At 44.7% G+C, this 19,226-nt stretch overlaps 3 protein-coding genes across 3 annotated transcripts in view; all 3 read left to right on the forward strand.

The window, feature by feature from the left end:
* Positions 1-19,226, forward strand: part of LOC117449657 (uncharacterized) — a 71,567-nt gene that overhangs the window by 38,914 nt on the left and 13,427 nt on the right. Inside the window, exons 13-16 of the mRNA XM_071203667.1 lie at positions 749-1,177; positions 2,229-2,666; positions 17,990-18,104; positions 18,305-18,406. Of these exons, the coding sequence (XP_071059768.1) occupies positions 749-1,177; positions 2,229-2,666; positions 17,990-18,104; positions 18,305-18,406 (1,084 nt within the window). The remainder of the gene's footprint in view (positions 1-748; positions 1,178-2,228; positions 2,667-17,989; positions 18,105-18,304; positions 18,407-19,226) is intronic.
* On the forward strand, positions 11,078-12,926 carry LOC139434171 (uncharacterized). The gene is made up of 5 exons (XM_071203704.1): positions 11,078-11,462; positions 11,574-11,828; positions 11,917-12,165; positions 12,258-12,514; positions 12,908-12,926. Exons 1-4 carry the CDS (start codon positions 11,098-11,100, stop codon positions 12,487-12,489), a joined length of 1,101 nt encoding a protein of 366 aa, XP_071059805.1. The 5' UTR covers positions 11,078-11,097; the 3' UTR covers positions 12,490-12,514; positions 12,908-12,926.
* LOC117448880 (NACHT, LRR and PYD domains-containing protein 14-like) lies at positions 12,931-14,509 on the forward strand. The gene is made up of 4 exons (XM_034086180.2): positions 12,931-13,208; positions 13,303-13,572; positions 13,876-13,959; positions 14,094-14,509. Exons 1-4 carry the CDS (start codon positions 12,931-12,933, stop codon positions 14,158-14,160), a joined length of 699 nt encoding a protein of 232 aa, XP_033942071.1. The 3' UTR covers positions 14,161-14,509.

A 19,226-nucleotide genomic window follows, 5' to 3' on the forward strand; every position in this document is an offset into this window, starting at 1 on the left:
TTCAAAGTGATTCAACTGATAAAGCGCAAGATGAACCCGAACAAAAAGCAAAGAGGAAATGTGTTAAGTCTTGAAAGGCGAAATATATAAGTACATTCTGCTCCGTTGTCCATTCACTTCAGGTAAAAGTTCCTTCAAAATAAGAGTCCCGATCTTATTACTACCAAAATAAAAGTGCTAAACGAAACTTTACCATATGAAAATATTGGCATACAAACATAATCCCTTCTATAAAAAATGAAATGGCAACCGTATTTTCAGTTTTGGCAACCAAAACCTGATGCCTGGTTGCCAGCCTGGCAACCATTTTTAAAAGTTAGCGTTGAGCCCTGGATGTGATGTTCTCTTCTACATGATAGTGACTCTAGATGTTGTTGTTCCACTTTTTATATGATTATATTGGGAATATAATTTTACATGCAAAACTCATTCACAAAGTAAAATCACCTCAGGTGAACAGAATCGCTGGGAAGCAAATAAGAAGTGATTGGAGAAACAGGATTAGTGTCTGTGTTGTGAGTCAGTAGAAGAGCTAAGTGATGACACGTGTTGTGAAAAGGTTCATTTACTGAAAGCTTCCAAATATGATCCTTTTAACGGCATAGTTACTTCAATATGAGGTTGATTGACTTTACTGTGTTTTGCTCAATGGCAGGTATTTGTAGACATTTAGCAGAAACACTCCCTATCAGAGTCTTTCTCTGCTGTTGACATCGTCTGATAACAAACTGTTCAATTCTCTTTCCAGTTTCTGGTTTGGATTCTCAGGTGAAGTCAAGTTCTTTGGGACTCTGTTCTGTGCAGCAGCAGAGAGAGAGCGGCAGACAGGAGAGAAGACACTGGAGCTGTTATCATCAGTGTGCACATATCCAACATTCCCTCTTACTGACAAACAGGGTGAGGGAGAAAATCAGGGTGGTTTCCTGCTGGATCTGTACTCCCACCTGAAGGACTATGAGACTGAAACAGGCCTGAGTGTCCTTCCATCATTACAGTCTGTTCTCCAGTCAGCTCCTGCAGTCTGGACCATAGACCTCTCACAGAGAAAGACCTCCATCCTGCTGGAAGTGCTGAGACTCCAACCAGAGAAGAAACAAGTGGAGCTGAGAGGCTGCTCAGATGGAGAGAGTGAAGTGAGGACTTTGCTGCAGTGTCTGCCTTATATCTCACAGCTCAGGTTGGTGGGACCATTACTGTTTATTTTATGAAGTTGATTTCTTAAGAAATACAAAATGAATGTCATCTGATTATGGGCAGTGTTTCAGAAAGAGACAATAGTCATTCACTTCTGAACATGATGTAGATGAATAACATTTCCCAGTTCAGTCATTATTTAAAACCACAGTCTTCTACCAGTTAGAGAATAATGACTTGATGTGAATCCTAATGAGAGAACTTAAGCTCTGAGACAGCAGCACCATCATGCTCATGCCTCATTCACAAATAAAGACACACACAAACATAAATAACTTGCTGATTAAACTGCTATCAGCTTTTTAAATCATCTCTGCAGCTTATCAATAATCAGTTGTAACAAAGACAAATGTTATTGCACAGATAGAAGAGGTTGCATCTCTTTTAATTTAAACAAAGAGCAAATCAAAAAATAAAGGTATAACAAGTAATACTACATTCATCTACCTCTTTAACAGCTACTAGATTAAACTTTACTGACACTAATGAAACTTCTAAAGACTGTATAGTGAGCATAAAATAAAGATTTCAGACACATGAACAATCATAACTTATAGTCATCAGAGACAGAGGAGGTGTTACTAAATTTCTAATTCACATTTGTATTATCTCAACAGTTTAATGATGTTCTCTTCTACATGATAGTGACTCTAGATGTTGTTGTTCCACGTTTCACATTATTATATTGGGAGTATCATTTTACATACAAAACTCATTCACAAAGTAAAATCACCTCAGGTGAACAGAATCGCTGGGAAGCAAATAAGAAGTGATTGGAGAAACAGGATTAGTGTCTGTGTTGTGAGTCAGTAGAAGAGCTAAGTGATGACACGTGTTGTGAAAAGGTTCATTTACTGAAAGCTTCCAAATATGATCCTTTTAACGGCATAGTTACTTCAATATGAGGTTGATTGACTTTACTGTGTTTTGCTCAATGGCAGGTATTTGTAGACATTTAGCAGAAACACTCCCTATCAGAGTCTTTCTCTGCTGTTGACATCGTCTGATAACAAACTGTTCAATTCTCGTTCCAGTTGCTGTTTGAGAGACTCAGGTGGAGTCAAGTTCTTTGGGACTCTGTTCTGTGCAGCAGCAGAGAGAGAGCGGCAGACAGGAGAGAAGACACTGGAGCTGTTATCATCAGTGTGCACATATCCAACATTCCCTCTTCCTCACATATCTGATCCTGATGATGATGAAGAATATCAGGGTGGTTTCCTGCTGGATCTGTACTCCCACCTGAAGGACTATGAGACTGAAACAGGTCTGAGTGTCCTTCCATCATTACAGTCTGTTCTCCAGTCAGCTCCTGCAGTCTGGACCATAGACCTCTCACAGAGAAAGACCTCCAACCTGCTGGAAGTGCTGAGACTCCAACCAGAGAAGAAACAAGTGGAGCTGAGAGGCTGCTCAGATGGAGAGAGTGAAGTGAGGACTTTGCTGCAGTGTCTGCCTTATATCTCACAGCTCAGGTTGGTGGCACCATTACTGTTTATTTTATGATATTGATTTTTCTATGTGGGTTTCTTAAAAGGTCCCATGCCATGGCCATTTCTACTGATCACAATTCCATTGTTGAGGTCTACTAAAATAGATTTATATTGTGCAATTTTCCAAACTCACATTGGTTTCTCGTATAGCATCTCTGTATAGTATTTTTATTCACCGGTATTCACTCTCTGTCCTAAACGGCTGCCCTCCCTGTGAGCCCAGTGTGCTCTGATTGGTCGAGAAGCTGACAGGCTCGTTGCTGCTCGCACACACACAGACACACACACACACTGCTGCAGCAGACAGGCTTGGCGATACAGCTAGAACAAGCGAAACTCATCCTGAGCACACACAAACACTCACAGCCGAAGTAAAAACAATAAGTGTGGCTTGATATTGAGAAAGAAAAAGGTTTATAACGCTGTGAGAATGGGTCTGCTGAGAGAATTTCTCCGCGATCCCAACGTAGTAGTCAGAAAAACGTTTACCCATTTAAACAGTCGTGGTAGATACCTTGTTTGTTTTAAACATCATAAATACACAAACAACAATGAATACTTACAGGTTGTGTACCCGAATCTCCGCTGGTCCAAACAAAGTAGGAACAGCATCGTTCTTCAGTGCCCTACGCTGTACATATCCGGCATGAATCGCTGAAAGGTTTAGGAAGCTTTGTTTCGTGAAAGGCTGGCAGAGGGTGCGGCCATAGCTCTTGGCGTGGCTACTGGGTATCCCTACATAGTGATACCCAGTGTAACAGGCCGGGGCAGATAAAGGGAAAAGTGGTAGTGAAGCAGTCACGACAGAGGCAGTGTTCAAATAAAAAAAGAGGCTTTATTGCTGTTCAACTAAAAAATACCTTTTACGATAGAAAGGCTAACGTAGCCGGGCCGCTAACCGACTTGCCAGCTTACAAACTGTTTCCTCAGTCTGGGAGTCTCCTGCTCCCTCCATGTGCCACACACAACTGAGCAACTCTAGGTGCTTTTGTCTCCCTTGAGGGAGTGATTAGCACCAGGTGTGAGGTCTCCCCACCGGCTCCCAATACTGTTAATTGGCAGCGGGTGGAGCCACCTATTGGGAATGTAGGTGTCTCCCACTACTCTGCCTCTCAGTCCCTTACACACCCCCCCCTTCAGTTCTGGCCGAGGAGAGGTGACCATGGTCCACAGGGCATCTCTACGGGACAGAGCATCTGCATTCCCATGCTTAGCTCCGGCTCTGTGGATGATAGAGAAGTTAAACTCTTGTAGTGAGACAAACCACTTTCCTACTTTAGTATTTGTGTCTTTTTTATTTGCCATCCAGATCAGTGGGGCATGATCAGTTACCAGAGTGAAGTGTCGTCCCAAGAGGTAATACCGGAGGCGCTCAAGCGCCCATTTTATTGCTAGGCCTTCTTTCTCCACAGTAGCATACCCTTGTTCCCTTGTGTTCAGCTTCCGGCTGATGTACATGACTGGGTGTTCCTCACCGTGAACCTCCTGGGATAGTACTTGCTCCTATGCCCACCTCTGACGCATCCGTCTGCACAATCATCCCCCGGCTGAAGTCTGGGGTCACCAACACCGGCCGTGCGCAGAGAGCCCTCTTAAGTCCCTCAAAGGCGTGTTCAGCCTCTCCTGTCCACTTGACCATTAGCGGCTGTGAGTCTCTGGTCAGGTCTGTAAGGGGAGAGGCTATTGTGGAGAAGTTTGGGATGAAACGGCAATAGTAGGACGTCAGACCCAAGAAGGTTTTCACCTGTTTCTTTGTTGACGGCCGTGGCCAGTCCTGGATCGCCTGAACCTTCCTTTCTTGTGGTCTAACGTTGCCCCGCCCAATGGTGAAGCCCAGATACTCGGCTTCCCTCCAGTCCAAGCTTGCATTTTCTTGGATTGGCTGTCAAGACCCGCCCTTCGGAGAGATTCCAGCACTGCTGCAAGCCTTATGAGATGGCTATCCCATGAGTCACTGTGGATCACAACGTCATCCAAATAGGCAGCTGCATACTCACGATGTGGCCTCAGAACCTTGTCCATCAGTCCTCTGGAATATGGCTGGTGCTCCATGAAGCCCGAAGGGAAGCACAGTATATTGGTACAGCCCTGTGGGGGTGGCGAAGGCCGTCTTCTCTCTTGAGGCTGCTTCAAGTGGGACCTGCCAATACCCTTTCGTCAAGTCCAGAGTGCTGATATATCTGGCTTCCCCAAGCCGGTCAATCAGCTCATCTATCCTGGGCATAGGATACGCATCAAACTTGGAGATTTCATTCAATTTTCTGAAATCATTACAGAACCTGTTGGTTTTGTCGGGCTTAGGAACCAGAATGACAGGGCTGGTCCACTCACTGTGAGATTCTTCAATCACCCCCCATAGCCAGCATTTTCTGCACTTCTTGCTCAATGGCTGCCCGTCTTGCCTCCGGCACCCGGTAGGGCCGCATCTTTACCTTTTGGCCAGGCTCTGTGTGGATTTGATGTTCCACCATCGTTGTGCGTCCAGGTCGTAGTGAGAACACGTCCAAAGTCTGCTGAACCAGTTCCTTGGTTTGTTGTAACTGAGATTTGGATAGCCCTGGACCGTATTCCACTTCGGCCACCTCCTGGTCGGGAGAAGAAGGTGACACAACCGGGGAACCACAACACAGCAGTGCCTCTCGGGCGTACCGTTTCTTTAACAGGTTAACATGGTATATTTGGGATGGTTTTGCGACGGCCAGGTTGACGTACCTTGTAGTTGACTGGTCCCACCTTCTCTACCACTTCATAGGGACCTTGCCACGATGCCAGGAATCTGTGTTCTGTGGTGGGGACCAGGAAGAAGCACTTTATCCCCGGGCAGGAACTCACGCGGTTGGGCACCTCTGTTATACACTTTCCTCTGGGCTTCTTGGGCTTGAGCCATGTGCTCTTTGACCATGGGCCAAACATCTTTCATATGCGTCTGCATCGTCTCTACATGCTCAATCAGGCTCCGATGGGGGCTTGGTTGCTCCTCCCAGGCTTCCTTCGCGATGTCGAGAAGTCCTCTGGGCTGTCGGCCATACAGCAGCTCGAAGGGGGAGAAACCGTTGAAGCCTGTGGAACTTCCCTGATTGAAAACAGGACATAGGGCAGAAGCTGGTCCCAGTTACGACCATCCTTGTCAACAACCTTCTTTAACATGGATTCAATGTCTTGTTAAAGCGTTCTACCAATCCGTCTGTCTGAGGATGGTAGACAGATGTACGAAGCTGCTTTACCTTGAATAGCCTGCAGAGATCCTTCATTATCTTGGACATGAAGGGAGTGCCTTGGTCTGTTAGTATCTCTTTAGGAATCCCAACTTGGCTGAACAGGTGAAGCCGCTCCCGTGCAATCACTCTCGTTGTCATGTTCCTCAAGGGAATGGCCTCCGGGTACCTGGTTGCATAGTCAAGGATCACAAGAATATACTGATGTCCCCTGGCAGACTTCACCAGCGGTCCCACTAAGTCCATGGCAATGCGAGAAAACGGTACATCGATTATCAGTAGAGGTATTAGGGGATTTTTAAAGTGTGGCTTGGGACTCATCTTTTGACATTCAACACAGGTGCGGCAATAATCCTCTATAGCTCTTACCACCCCTGGCCAGTGGAACCGGCTCCCAATCCGCTGCCTTGTCTTCTCAACCCCTAGGTGGGCCCCTAGGACATGGCTGTGAGCCAGATGCAACACTGTGGACACATATTGTTTTGGGACAACCAACAAGTCTCTTCGCTGACCTTCAACCTCTTTGGCATAGTATAACAGATTATTTTTGATGAGGAAATGAGGACATGTAAGCTCACCTACTCCTGGAACAGGTTTTCCCTCTATTTCCGTAACATTGCTGCGTGCATGCAGCAGATTGGGGTCTTCCATCTGGGCGGTCCCGAACTGGCCCTTCAAACTTGGAATCAATGTGACTTCACCCTCCTCCCCTGTGCTTAGGTCTCCAGGGAAGCAACAAAAGGGTTATCATTTGCCTCGTCTGCACTGGAAGATTGGTTGCCTCTCTGCTCCTCCGGCACAGCACACACAACTTTGGGGAAACTGCTGAGGAGACGTACCCGGGGTGGCAATTTGTCCTTTCTCTCGCTTTCCTTTGGCACGCCTGGGATTTTTGGGCCTCCCCTCCCTCTGGTGCCGCAGGCGCTTGTATAGTGGGCAGTCTCGCCCACCAAGACTGGGACTGGTAGGGAAGGAACCACCCCCACTTTCAGCTCACAGCTGCCTTTAACTGTGGTAGGTGGATGAGGCAAGTGGGGTATAATTAGTGTCCCCATGGACACAGGAGACGGCCACAGTCTCTTCAGATGGCAAATGGTCGAGGAGGTGGGGTTGAATGAGGGACACCACACTTCCTGAGTCCACTAGCGCCTCTGCATCTTTCCATTTACCTTGACTGGTATCATTTGAGCCAGGGAGCTTTCCTGTACCCCAGCAAGAGTCAAGAAGGTGGCAGGGCCTTGCACCAGATGAGTGGGCGGTCGGCATTAGCTCATCCTTCCCTGGGCAATCCCGGCAATGTGCCTATCTCCCCACACTGGTAGCAACGCGGTTGGCCCTCTGGCAGGTAGGACTGTCGTCGCCTTACCTCTTCGGGTTCCCATCGCGGTTCTCGTGCCCGTCTAGTCCGTGATGCTTCCCCCACTGGCTTTCCGGCCCCACTCGGTGTCTGGTCGTGTGGACTTAAGCAGGTCCGCTGTGACCATGTGGCTCTCCACTACGTCAACCAACTCATCCAGACTGGCTGGATTCTGCTGGCTGACATTTTCTTGGTCTCATAGGGCAGAGACCGAATATATTTGTCCATCATTATCCTCTCTAAAACACCCAACTTTTCGGGGTCACAGGTCAGCCAGGCTCTGGTTACCCGGCCTAGGTCATACATCTGGGCCCTGGCTGACAACTCTGGCTTGTATTTCCAGTCATGAACCGCTGGGCTCTAGCTGCCTAAGCTGTAGCCATACCTCGCCAGGATTTCCCTCTTCAAGACGACGTAGACCTTTGCTTGGTCAGGAGGGAGGTCGAAGTAAGCTTGCTGTGCCGGGCCCAGGAGGAATGGTCCAACCAGATCAGCCCAGGAATCCCTTGGCCAGCCCTCTCTTTCAGCAGTGCGCTCAAAGGCTGTTAAGTACGTCTCTATCTCATCACTCTCCATCATTTTGGGGATGAATCGACCTGGGTTAGGCTGTACGGTTGTTTCCCTCTGGGTAGGAGAGGCTGCTGTTAGGCATTTTTTTACCTCCACATGGAGAAGCGCATTCTGTTTCTGCTGCTCCTGTATCATCTGCCGTTGCAGAGTCTGCTGCTCAGTAGAAATACGCACCAACTCCCTTAGTACATCCTCCATCTTGAAACCGAAATACACTAACTGCAACACCACCACTAGAGTCCTTAGGCTCGAATTCTCCACCAGTGTAACAGGCCGGGGCAGATAAAGGGAAAAGTGGTAGTGAAGCAGTCACGACAGAGGCAGTGTTCAAATCAAAAAAGAGGCTTTATTGCTGTTCAACTAAAAAATACCTTTTACGATTAGAAAGGCTAACGTAGCCGGGCCGCTAACCGACTTGCCAGCTTACAAACTGTTCTCCTCAGTCTGGGAGTCTCCTGCTCCCTCCATGTGCCACACACAACTGAGCAACTCTAGGTGCTTTTGTCTCCCTTGAGGGAGTGATTAGCACCAGGTGTGAGGTCTCCCCACCTGCTCCCAATACTGTTAATTGGCAACGGGTGGAGCCACCTATTGGGAATGTAGGTGTCTCCCCACTACTCTGCCTCTCAGTCCCTTACACCAGGAAGAAAATTAGAAATCTCCAATGAGGCCTTTTGGGGAGGTATTTTCTGTGTTAGAGTTGTACTCGCTACAGGGTGTATTTTGAGGGGTTGTGACTCTGCAGACCGTTTACATGCAGAAACACCTTGATAACACACAAGGGGACGGGTGATAACCGGAAAAGCATGACATGGGACCTTTTAAGAAATACAAAAATGAATGACATCTGATTGTTTCAGAAAGAGACAATAGTCATTCACTTCTGAACATGATGTAGATGAATAAAATTTCCCAGTTCAGTCATTATTTAAAACCACAGTTTTCTACCAGTTGAGAATAATGAAATGATGTGAATCCTAATGAGAGAACTTAAGCTCTGAGACAGCAGCACCATCATGCTCATGCCTCATTCACAAATAAAGACACACACAAACATAAATAGACTTGCTGATAAAACTGCTATCAGCTTTTTAAATCATTTCTGTTTTAATTTAATCAAAGAGCAATTAAAAATAGAAAGGCACAACAAGTAATACTACATGTATCTACCTCTTTAACAGATACTAGCTTCAACTTTACTGACACTAATGAAACTTCTAAAGACTGTATAGTGAGCTTTAAATAAAGATTTCAGACACATGAACAATCATAACTTAACTGTCAGAGACAGAGGAGGCGCCAGAGTTTCCGTTAGAATTTGTTTCCGCCGGTCAACATGTCCGTTAAAGTTTAAATCTTCTGGACAAAATGAGAAAAGTGCCGGTCAAAGGTCTTCTTTGTTATTTATTGAGCTTTAAAACAAATTGATATGATTCGATATTAAACAAACTAATTATAGTAGATTAACTACATTATTCAAAAGTGTTCAGTAATTTACAATACCACGGGAATAATAAACGGAGCGCTCTCTCTCTCTCCCTATCATGCAGCTCGAGGATCAGTAATGAGTGACCCGACAGTGAAACTAAAAATATCTATAACTAGTTCAGGTAGCGTGAGAGCTAATTAAAATAGCTACGAGTGATATTCTAACCTGAAGTGTGTGTTTTGTTCCGCTCACCGCTGCAGGTGATCATGCAGAGCTGCGTGTCGACTCGTCAGCAGCAGCTGATCGCTCTCTCCCCAGATTAGACTTCACTCGCGTTTATGTCCATATCGATCAGATCCAGCTAGTTGAAGCTTGCCAGTGGTGTGTCTGGAGCGCGACCACAACCAATCACATTAATCTCCTGCCCCGGACACACAAACACGCGGTTTGATTGGCTAGAGCTTGTACTGGCATATGATGTGATTGGCTGATGCTTCCGTCGAAGCTTGAAAAGTTGAACTTTTCTCAACTTTGAAGCGAGCAAAGCGAAGCGACGGAACCACAATGCAGTTTGGCAAAGCCTGACGTCACCCCATTTAAAGTGAATGGGAAGAAGCTTCGACGTACTAAGGGGACATTATTTTGACCGGAGAGATTTAGATTTGCCAGTCTTCAGCATATTTTACTGGTCAAAGTCCGGTAATTTCCGGCTAACGGAAACTCTGGGAGGTGTTACTAAACTCTAATTCACATTTGTATTATCTCAACAGTTTAATGATGTTCTCTTTTACATGATAGTGACTCTAGATGTTGTTGTTCCACGTTTCACATTATTATATTGGGAGTTATTTTACATACAAAACTCATTCACAAAGTAAAATCCCCTCAGGCGAACAGAATCCCTGGGAAGCAAACAAGAAGTGATTTGAGGAACAGGACTAGTGTCTGTGTCGTGAGTCAGCAGAAGAGCTGAGTGATGACACGTGTTGTGAAAAGGTTCATTAACTGAAAGCTTCCAAATATGATCCTTTTAACGGCATAGTTACTTCAATATGAGGTTGATTGACTTTACTGTGTTCTGCTCACTTGCAGGTATTTGTAGACATTTAGCAGAAACGCTCTCTTTCAGAGTCTCTCTCTGCTGTTGACATCATCTGATAACAAACTGTTCAATTCTCGTTCCAGTTCCAGGTTGGACTCAGGTGGAGTCCAGCTCTTTGGGACTCTGTTCTGTGCAGCAGCAGAGAGAGAGCAGCAGACAGGAGAGAAGACACTGCAGCTGTTATCATCAGTGTGCACATATCCTACATTCCCTCTTCCTCACATATATGATGATGTTGGTGATGAAGAATATCAGAGTGGTTTCCTGCTGGATCTGTACTCCCACCTGAAGGACTATGAGACTGAAACAGGCCTGAGTGTCCTTCCATCGTTACAGTCTGTTCTCCAGTCAGCTCCTGCAGTCTGGATCACAGACCTCTCAGAGAGAAAGACCTCCATCCTGCTGGAAGTGCTGAGACTCCAACCAGAGAAGAAACAAGTGGAGCTGACAGGCTGCTCAGAGGAAGAGAGTGAAGTGAGGACCTTGCTGCAGTGTCTGCCTTATATCTCACAGATCAGGTCAGTCAGACTCTATATTTATAATATGAAATGGATTCCTCAGAAAGGTTCATTAAAAAGACCAACAGCACATTGGAAGCAGTTAATTAACTGAAATGTATAAACGGGTATTCTGTAGATAAATGAAATGTTTCTGTTTAGTAATGAATTAGCACAACAGACAGAGCAATGCTTTATCACATGGAATGCCACACGTGCACTTAGACTATTTATTTTCTTTGAATGTCCTTCTTGATTAAAGACCTTGCAGATAAGATGGTTGGCGGTGCAGCATTTATTGTACTTGAGCTTTGCCTTCTCACTGTTCATCCATATTGTTTCAGCTGTGGTCCAGAGTTCTTCCAGAGAGTGTGTACGCTCCTCTCTGTCAGACCCAGAGAGGAGGCTGAGAGGTTGGCCTCTCTGCTGCGGCTCTCAGGGTTCACCCTGCTGCTATCAGGAGAGTTACCCAGAAAAACCTGCCTGTCTGTGGGGAGAGTTCTCCAACTGTGTGGCTCTAATGTGGATCTCATCCTCAATCCCAGAAAGATGTCTGTCAAGGAAGCCTTTGTTCTCTTTAAACAAACAACACAACTACACAGTCTCAAGTGCGCATTTAAACAGTTTCTCTTTATTGTTATCATGCCATCGTGTCCAGTTTGTATGTTCAGTTACGGGTGAAGGTAAATGATGATACTATTCTCTTTCTTTGTTTCCAGGCTTTCTAACGATATGGCCTTGCTGCTGTGTGGTTGGGTGAGGAGATGGGGAGTGGTCTGTCAGGTGACTGTTGAAGAGCTTTCTCTCTCCCCTCAGACCGCCCAACCATCACACAGAGTGTTGTTGAAGGTTGTCAGTAGCTTGGCTTCCCTGCTGAGATACTGGGTAGTGAGACAGTTAGACCTGACTAAGGTCTGTGTTCCTGCTCTGGGTCTCACACCACTGCTGCTCCATGATGGCCCTCTTAAAATCAAGTAACAGTCTCTCTGGAGCCTCATAAACTCACAATAATTAATGCAGATGTATTAATGTTGACATTTATTCATACACTTCTTCCTGCAGACTGAGTGAGAATAATGTCCAGCAGCTACTCTCCCTGCTCCATGAACTCCAGGACCAGGACTTGACCTGGTCCTTCTTGAGTAAGTTAGGAGGAGACCTGACCTCCTTCTCTCTGAACTGGGAGCTTCTCCACCTTCTACTGCAGCATCCATCAGCTCAGACCCTCACTGTGGACATGAGGAAGAACCTTTTCTTACAGGAGAACATCACACGTCTGCTTCCCTACCTGGACAGGATTGTGTTTAAAAGGTGATCAATAGAGTCGTTTATCCTGTTTTAGCATTTAAATATATTTTGCTGTTACTTCTTTCACTAAAGTGTGTTCATTAAAACTCTTTCAGTCCCTGTCCCAGCTTTGTGTTGACTGCTATCGGGGAGATTTACAAAGCTCGAGCCAGTTCCATTATACCCAGTTTACTGAGGTCCTTGGATCATGTGATCAACCTGACCTGCAGAGTGATGTCACCTATGGACTGTGTTGCTTTGCTCTACACCCTCGCACACAGTGATGGAGTCAAACTGAACCTCCTGTGGACCTCATACCAGCAGTGCAAACACAGTCCATCCTCTTGAACCTGGACAAAGTTGCTCAGCTCAGGTCAGACAAATATAGTTCTAAACGTGTATTTATCTCGACCCAGCTGTACTTTACCACCCGTCAAACACCAATATTAGTGAATGGAAACAGCAGGGTGGAACAGCACAACACTTTCAGCCACTTATCTTTCAATGTTAAAGAGGCACATTTTTGCAAAGCCAAACAAACAGCAATAAAAACATGCATACATGTTCTTAACTAGACATTTGTTTCCAACCTTTTTGATCTATTATTAATGTGATATGCACTATGTTCTTATTACTGAGAGAAATGAAGGACAAAACTGCAATAAGACCCAAGTTGATGAGAAACATAATTATATAAAACGTTTTTTCAGTCAATTAAGCTTTATGGATAAAAGCTTTGTTTAATTGTTAATACATGTTCTCCCAGTGTTGACAGGAATCTGCTGGAGTATGGTCCATGGCTGCGCTGCCTCTGATGCCCAGCCGGGGGCCGCAGAGTCTCTGCTCAGGACTGTGCAGCACAGGCTGGATCTGTCCTGCTCCTCCTGTGTGGAGCTGCCAGAGAAAGATCAGAGTGATACTCTCCGTCTCACGACTGAAGACTGCAGGGCCGTCTCCACCTTCCTGAGACACAGCAGACGGGGAACACTGCTCATCCTGCAGGACTGTGAGGTTCAGGACAGCGGATTAGACCTGCTGTTTCCTGTCTTACCCACAGTAAAACTCAGGTAGACCACTAACACTTAAACTAGAGAAGAAGCTGTTTTTATACATCTTTCTGCATCACATCAGTTTGCTCTTTGCTCTGTTTCTCCTGTTCAGAGCCAGTAAAGCTGTCATCCTGCAGCTGGTGTCCCTGGTTCCTGTGAACAGTGAGAGGGACACAGTGGAACGGGCAGTGTCCCTCTGCAAAGCCCTGGAGGGAGAGCTGGACCTCAGTCACAGCTCACTGGATCAGAGGGCCTGTGCAGCCTTGGCCCTGATGCTGGACTTCTCTGAAGAGATGACAGAGCTGGACCTCAGTCACTGTCAGCTCACTGACCAGCTGCTGCTCACACTCAGCGCGCAGCTGCACAAAGTACAAGTCCTCGAGTGAGTGGCAAAGGTGTTCATGTGGAAAATAGGTTTTAGTGGAGGTCATCATTAGTTTGGGGTGGGAATCTCTCTGTGTCTGATCATTTGATTCAGGGCTTTGTTGACTGAAACCTGTTGTTGTACAACTTCAGTCTGAAGATACGCTGTAATCAGAACTCAGGCAGTCATACAGCGGTGTCAGAAAAGTGACATAACTAATGGAGAGATACAAGTGAACATAATGTTGTTTGGACTGTACCTATACTTCCCAGCTGATGTATTACATTACTAAAAGTTCCTCTGTTTGTGTTTGTGTTACAGTCTGAGCCACAACAACATCACTGATGCTTCGACTGACCTCTTACTCCAACTGGTCTCCATCAACCCCTCCATTCACACCGTGCGGTGAGAAAACCATAATTACTGCACCATTTGTACTCGTAGGCTAATAGAGGAATCATTTATCATTATAAAACTGCTATTCAACGTATTGTTCTGTCTGACTGATGTCTGTGCTCTCTGCTTTTGTATTTTTCTAGACTGTTCGGGAACAAAATTGTGTCCAGGACATCCTTTGTGAAATACAAGACGTTTGAAATATGGTGACCCTCCATCAGTGTGGGTGGAATCTGACAATCAGGGAATAACTGATCTACAGAGTTGGGTGTAACACGTTACAAAGTAACCCACAAGAGGGATTTACGCCGCAGGTTTATATTTACGTAACATTTGCGCGTTTTGCGTGTCCACATGCAGTGGGTCAACAGCGATAACTTTCGAGGGGTGGAGGTATGCCCATTATTTTGAGTTTGTCTGAAGAAAGGCTAGTGGAGCCTCGCAGCGGCGAAAACTGGGGTGCGCTTACACTGTAGGTGCGCCGCATTTGAGGCTCCGTCCGCAAAAATGAAGCACCCTCCGCAGTCTGCGAGTAAAGTAACGCATTACTTTATGTAGAGAGTAACAAAGTAAAGTCATATATTACTTTTTTTTAAAGTAATGAGTAATATGTAATATATTACTTTTTTTTAGTAACAACCCCATCTCTGCTGATCTATCTCTAACGATCATTACATACTAACTCTGTGTATGATGGGATCCGTTTACATAGAGGCCATGACTTTTTGTTCTGAAGGTACTATAGATATTCATTTATGGTACGCATATTTATAATTTTCCTAATTGAACACGGTTAAATTATTCGTGTGTGGTGTGTCGTGTCAGATTATAATTTGCAAGGGGATCAAATACTTTATCCCACCGTTAAATGCAAATCAATTTTTATCTTTTATATAATGTCTATTTCTGGATTAGCTTTTTGATTTTCTTTCTCACTGTTCAAATAAACCTACCATTAAAATGACAGACTGTTCATACCTTGTGGGCAAAGTTAGAAAAACTGCAAGGGATCATATCACGATTTCCTTCACTTTATATAGATTATGTTTTATACTCTGATTGCCTTTTACTCGGTTAAATTGTATTTTTAGTCCTATGTGTTTAACAGACATGTTGAGGACTTACATTTCAGGAAGGGCAAAAGGTGGATTTGCAAATGGTTAAAGAACTGGGGTTTAATGGGTTAATGGTGGGATGTTTCGATAATGACTGAAGGAAATGTTGGGTGGGACCAGGTGGATATTCTCTCTGCTCTAATGTGACTGTGAGCAGAACCTCTTTGTCCTCTGAGGATCAAGCTGCTCTGCTCCTGCTTTTCAATTGTATATTTTTTACATTGTTATTCTTTTTTAATTTATTAAATAGATACACTTTGTCCAAGACTCATTTATCAGTTTCTCGTAAGGGAATTAGAATTTCCTCTTCATAGTGGAAAAACAAAAAGGCCAGAACTGTTGTATCAAAATATGAATTCATGTTTTTTCCAAAATCCATCTTTCCAATATACGATCTTTGACGGGTCTGAACAGGTGCATTGTGGGAAGCCCTCTCTGACGCTGTCTGTGTATTTCTTGACATCTAACGCCACTTCTCTCTCCAAGCGCACGCTAAAATGCATTCTGAGTCCCACTTGAACTAGGTTATTAACTGGAAGTCAGCCTTTCCTCCACGCAGCGTTCAGGACGGGCTGCAGCATGGAGGCTGGGGAAGGTGAGCTGTCTGCAGCTAGCTTTGCAGGCTAACGTTATTCCTCATCTGCAGGATTCTGTTCACACCAGTGCTTTTTTTTATAGCTCCGAGCGGGAGCTTTTCTGGTTCAGCTCCGGTTTCCCTTTTCAGCTCCCGCTCTGTTCACACCGCCCACTGGCGCCCCAGAGCTGCCCCTGCTGCGTCATGACGTCACCGTTTACATCGCTGATTTGCTCCCCAACGGCACCCATTACGGCGCTCACAACACAACAACAACAAACTGCGTCGGGTCGATGATCGTGTTGCTTTTAATCACACGAAGCCAGAATAAATTGAATAACGACTTCTCCAACCTTATACTTTGCTCCAGAGTGCCGTGGTTCATTGTTTATTAATGTGTTTCTGCGCATCTACCGACCGCTGCAGTGCTGGCTGCTCTTCCACGGGAGTTTATTCTCCCGTTAGCTCCCGGTTAGCTCACACTGCAGCGGCCGCTCTAAAGTATTCACTGCCGACTCACACAAGAGCTGATGCATATCCCCAGTTCCCCTTAGCCTAAGTGAATGTGTGTCAGTCTGAATTGACACTGTTTGGTATCACAACGCTGTTATGAAAGTTTCTCTGGTATAAACGGTGATGTTGGCATAGCAACTGAAGCTAAACTGACTACTTGCATCCGATAGCTGCAATAATACAAAACAACACCTCCCTCCACAATGATCGATAGCAGTGAACGGATGGTCAAAGTAAGGTAAAATAAACAGCATCACACGAAGCCTGGTTAGTGTTGCCTGACTTTATAAAGTGTGTTTTATAGGCACTACTGCTTGTAGGCAGGCATAACAGTCGACCCATTTCAGGGAGGGGGTTTAGTTTCCTGCACGCCTCGACGTAAGCGACGTCGCCCTTAGCTCCGAAGCTCTTGCCTCTGGACCGACAATTTTTTTGGAGCTGGAAATGAAGCGGATTCCGGAGCTAAGAGCCGGCGCCGTGCTGCGGTGTGAACAGGAAAACCCGGCGCTTTTCAGGCTCTAGCTCCGAGCCGGAGCTGAAAAGGCGCTGGTGTGAAAGGGGCATCAGAGGCTGCTCCGCTCTGGTGTGTGAACAGGAAAACCCAGTGCTTTTCAAGCCAGCTCCGAACCGGCCCTGAAACACCGTTGGTGTGAATGAGGTATACGAGACAGAGGAGTGACTAAACTCTAATTCACATTTGTATATCTCAGGAGCAAAGTGAAGAGTTTAATGATGCAGGGCTCGACAGTAACGGTTGCCAGGTTGCCATTGGCAACCATTCAGAAAAAACCAGCAACCATTTTTTAACATAAAGAAATAAGGACAGCAAACAGCTAAATGTGCACCCCAAAATAGATGAATGTTAATTATTTGTTGTATTAAGAGTGATATTTAATCATTCGGAACCTGATACTTAAGTTGCACGTGCATTGGTGTGATTACGGAACCAGAAAGCGATGCACGTTTACTCGCGTGCACGGTGTGCCGTGTGTTTGTTTTACAAAAAATGGCGAAGCAAATTAAGTTGTTTGACTGTGGGGTAAAACGTTCGGCCAACCCGTCAACATCTCAAACGAATGTTCAAGTGATTCAACTGATAAAGCGCAAGATGAACCCGAACAAAAAGCAAAGAGGAAATGTGTTAAGTCTTGAAAGGCGAAATATATAAGTACATTCTGCTCCGTTGTCCATTCACTTCAGGTAAAAGTTCCTTCAAAATAAGAGTCCCGATCTTATTACTACCAAAATAAAAGTGCTAAACGAAACTTTACCATATGAAAATATTGGCATACAAACATAATCCCTTCTATAAAAAATGAAATGGCAACCGTATTTTCAGTTTGGCAACCAAAACCTGATGCCTGGTTGCCAGCCTGGCAACCATTTTTAAAAGTTAGCGTTGAGCCCTGGATGTGATTTCTTCTACATGATAAGGGACTCTAGATGTTGTTGTTCCACGTTTTACATTATTATATTGGGAGTATCATTTTACATGCAAAACTCATTCACAAAGTAAATCACCTCAGGTGAACAGAATCGCTGGGAAGCAAATAAGAAGTGATTGGAGAAACAGGATTAGTGTCGTGTTGTGAGTCAGTAAGTTAGAGAGCTAAGTGATGACATGTGTTGTGAAAAGGTTCATTTACTGAAAGCTTCCAAATATGATCCTTTTAACCGGCATAGTTACTTCAATATGAGGTTGATTGACTTTCACTGTGTTTGCTCAAGGCATGGTATTTGTAGCATTTAGCAGACGACAACACTCCCCTATCAGAGTCTTTCTCTGCTGTTGAACTCGTACATCTGATAACAAACTGTTTCCAATTCTCGTTCCTAGTTGCTGTTTGAGAGTCTCAGGGGACAGTCAAGTTCTTTGGGACTCTGTTTGCTGCAGCAGCCGAGACCGAGAGCGGCAGACAGGAGAGAAGACACTGGAGCTGTCTATCATCAGTGTGCACATATCCACCATTTCCCTCTTTCACTCACATATCTGATCCTGATGATTGATTGAAGTATAAGAAATCAGGGTGGTTTCCTGCTGGATCTGTACTCCCACCTGAAGGACACTATGAGACTGACTGAACGGCCCTTGAGTGTCCTTCCCATCAATTACACTCTGTTTCTCAGTCAGCTCCTGCAGTCTGGTTCATAGACCTCTCACAGAGAAAGACCTCCCATCCTGCTGGAAGTGCTGAGACTCCAACCAGAGAAGAAACAAGTGGAGCTGAGAGGCTGCTCAGAGGAGATGAGTGAAGTGAGGACCTTGCTGCAGTGTCTGCCTTTCATCTCACAGCTCAGGTTGGTGGGACCATTACTGTTTATTTTATGATGTTGATTTTTCTTCGTGGATTTCTTAAGAAATACAAAATTAATGACATCTGATTATAGGCAGTGTTTCAGGAAGAGACTATAGTCCTTCCCTTCTGAACCTGATGTAGATGAATAACATTTCCCAGTTCAGTCATTATTTTAAACCACAGTCTTCTACCAGTTAGAGAATAATGAAATGATGTGAATCATAATGAGAGCAACTTAAGCTCTGAGACAGCAACAGCATCATGCTCATTGCCTCCTTCAGAAATAAAGACACATACAAACATAAATAAATGTGCTGATAAAACTGCTATCAGCTTTTTAAATCATCTCTGCAGCTTATCAATAATCAGCTGTAACCAAAACAAATGTTATTGTACAGATAGAAGAGGGTGCATCTCTTTTAATTTAATCAAAGAGCACAATCAAAATAAAGGTATAACAAGTAATACTACATTCATCTACCTCTTTAACAGCTACTAGATTAAACTTTACTTGACACTAATGAAACTTCTAAAGACTGTATAGTGAGCATAAAATAAAGATTTCAGACACATGAACAATCATAACTTATAGTCATCAGCGACAGAGGAGGTGTTACTAAATTTCTAATTCACATTTGTATTATCTCAACAGTTTAATGATGTTCTCTTCTACATGATAGTGACTCTAGATGTTGTTGTTCACGTTTCACATTATATATTGGGAGTATCATTTTACATACAAAACTCATTCACAAAGTAAAATCACCTTCAGGTGAA

The sequence above is a fragment of the Pseudochaenichthys georgianus genome, chromosome 7, assembly GCF_902827115.2.
Source record: "Pseudochaenichthys georgianus chromosome 7, fPseGeo1.2, whole genome shotgun sequence".
Taxonomy (NCBI): Eukaryota; Metazoa; Chordata; class Actinopteri; order Perciformes; family Channichthyidae; genus Pseudochaenichthys; species Pseudochaenichthys georgianus.

Excerpts from the sequence above, each read along its gene's own strand:
- LOC117448880 (XM_034086180.2), top strand. The coding sequence starts at position 12,931 with ATGGTCCATGGCTGCGCTGCCTCTGATGCCCAGCCGGGGGCCGCAGAG. Across the intron at positions 13,209-13,302 it reads TTACCCACAGTAAAACTCAG|AGCCAGTAAAGCTGTCATCC; the intron begins GTAGACCACTAA and ends TCTCCTGTTCAG. Across the intron at positions 13,960-14,093 it reads CCCTCCATTCACACCGTGCG|ACTGTTCGGGAACAAAATTG; the intron begins GTGAGAAAACCA and ends GTATTTTTCTAG.
- LOC139434171 (XM_071203704.1), top strand. The coding sequence starts at position 11,098 with ATGTCCTTCTTGATTAAAGACCTTGCAGATAAGATGGTTGGCGGTGCA. Across the intron at positions 11,463-11,573 it reads ACACAACTACACAGTCTCAA|GCTTTCTAACGATATGGCCT; the intron begins GTGCGCATTTAA and ends CTTTGTTTCCAG. Across the intron at positions 11,829-11,916 it reads GATGGCCCTCTTAAAATCAA|ACTGAGTGAGAATAATGTCC; the intron begins GTAACAGTCTCT and ends TTCTTCCTGCAG.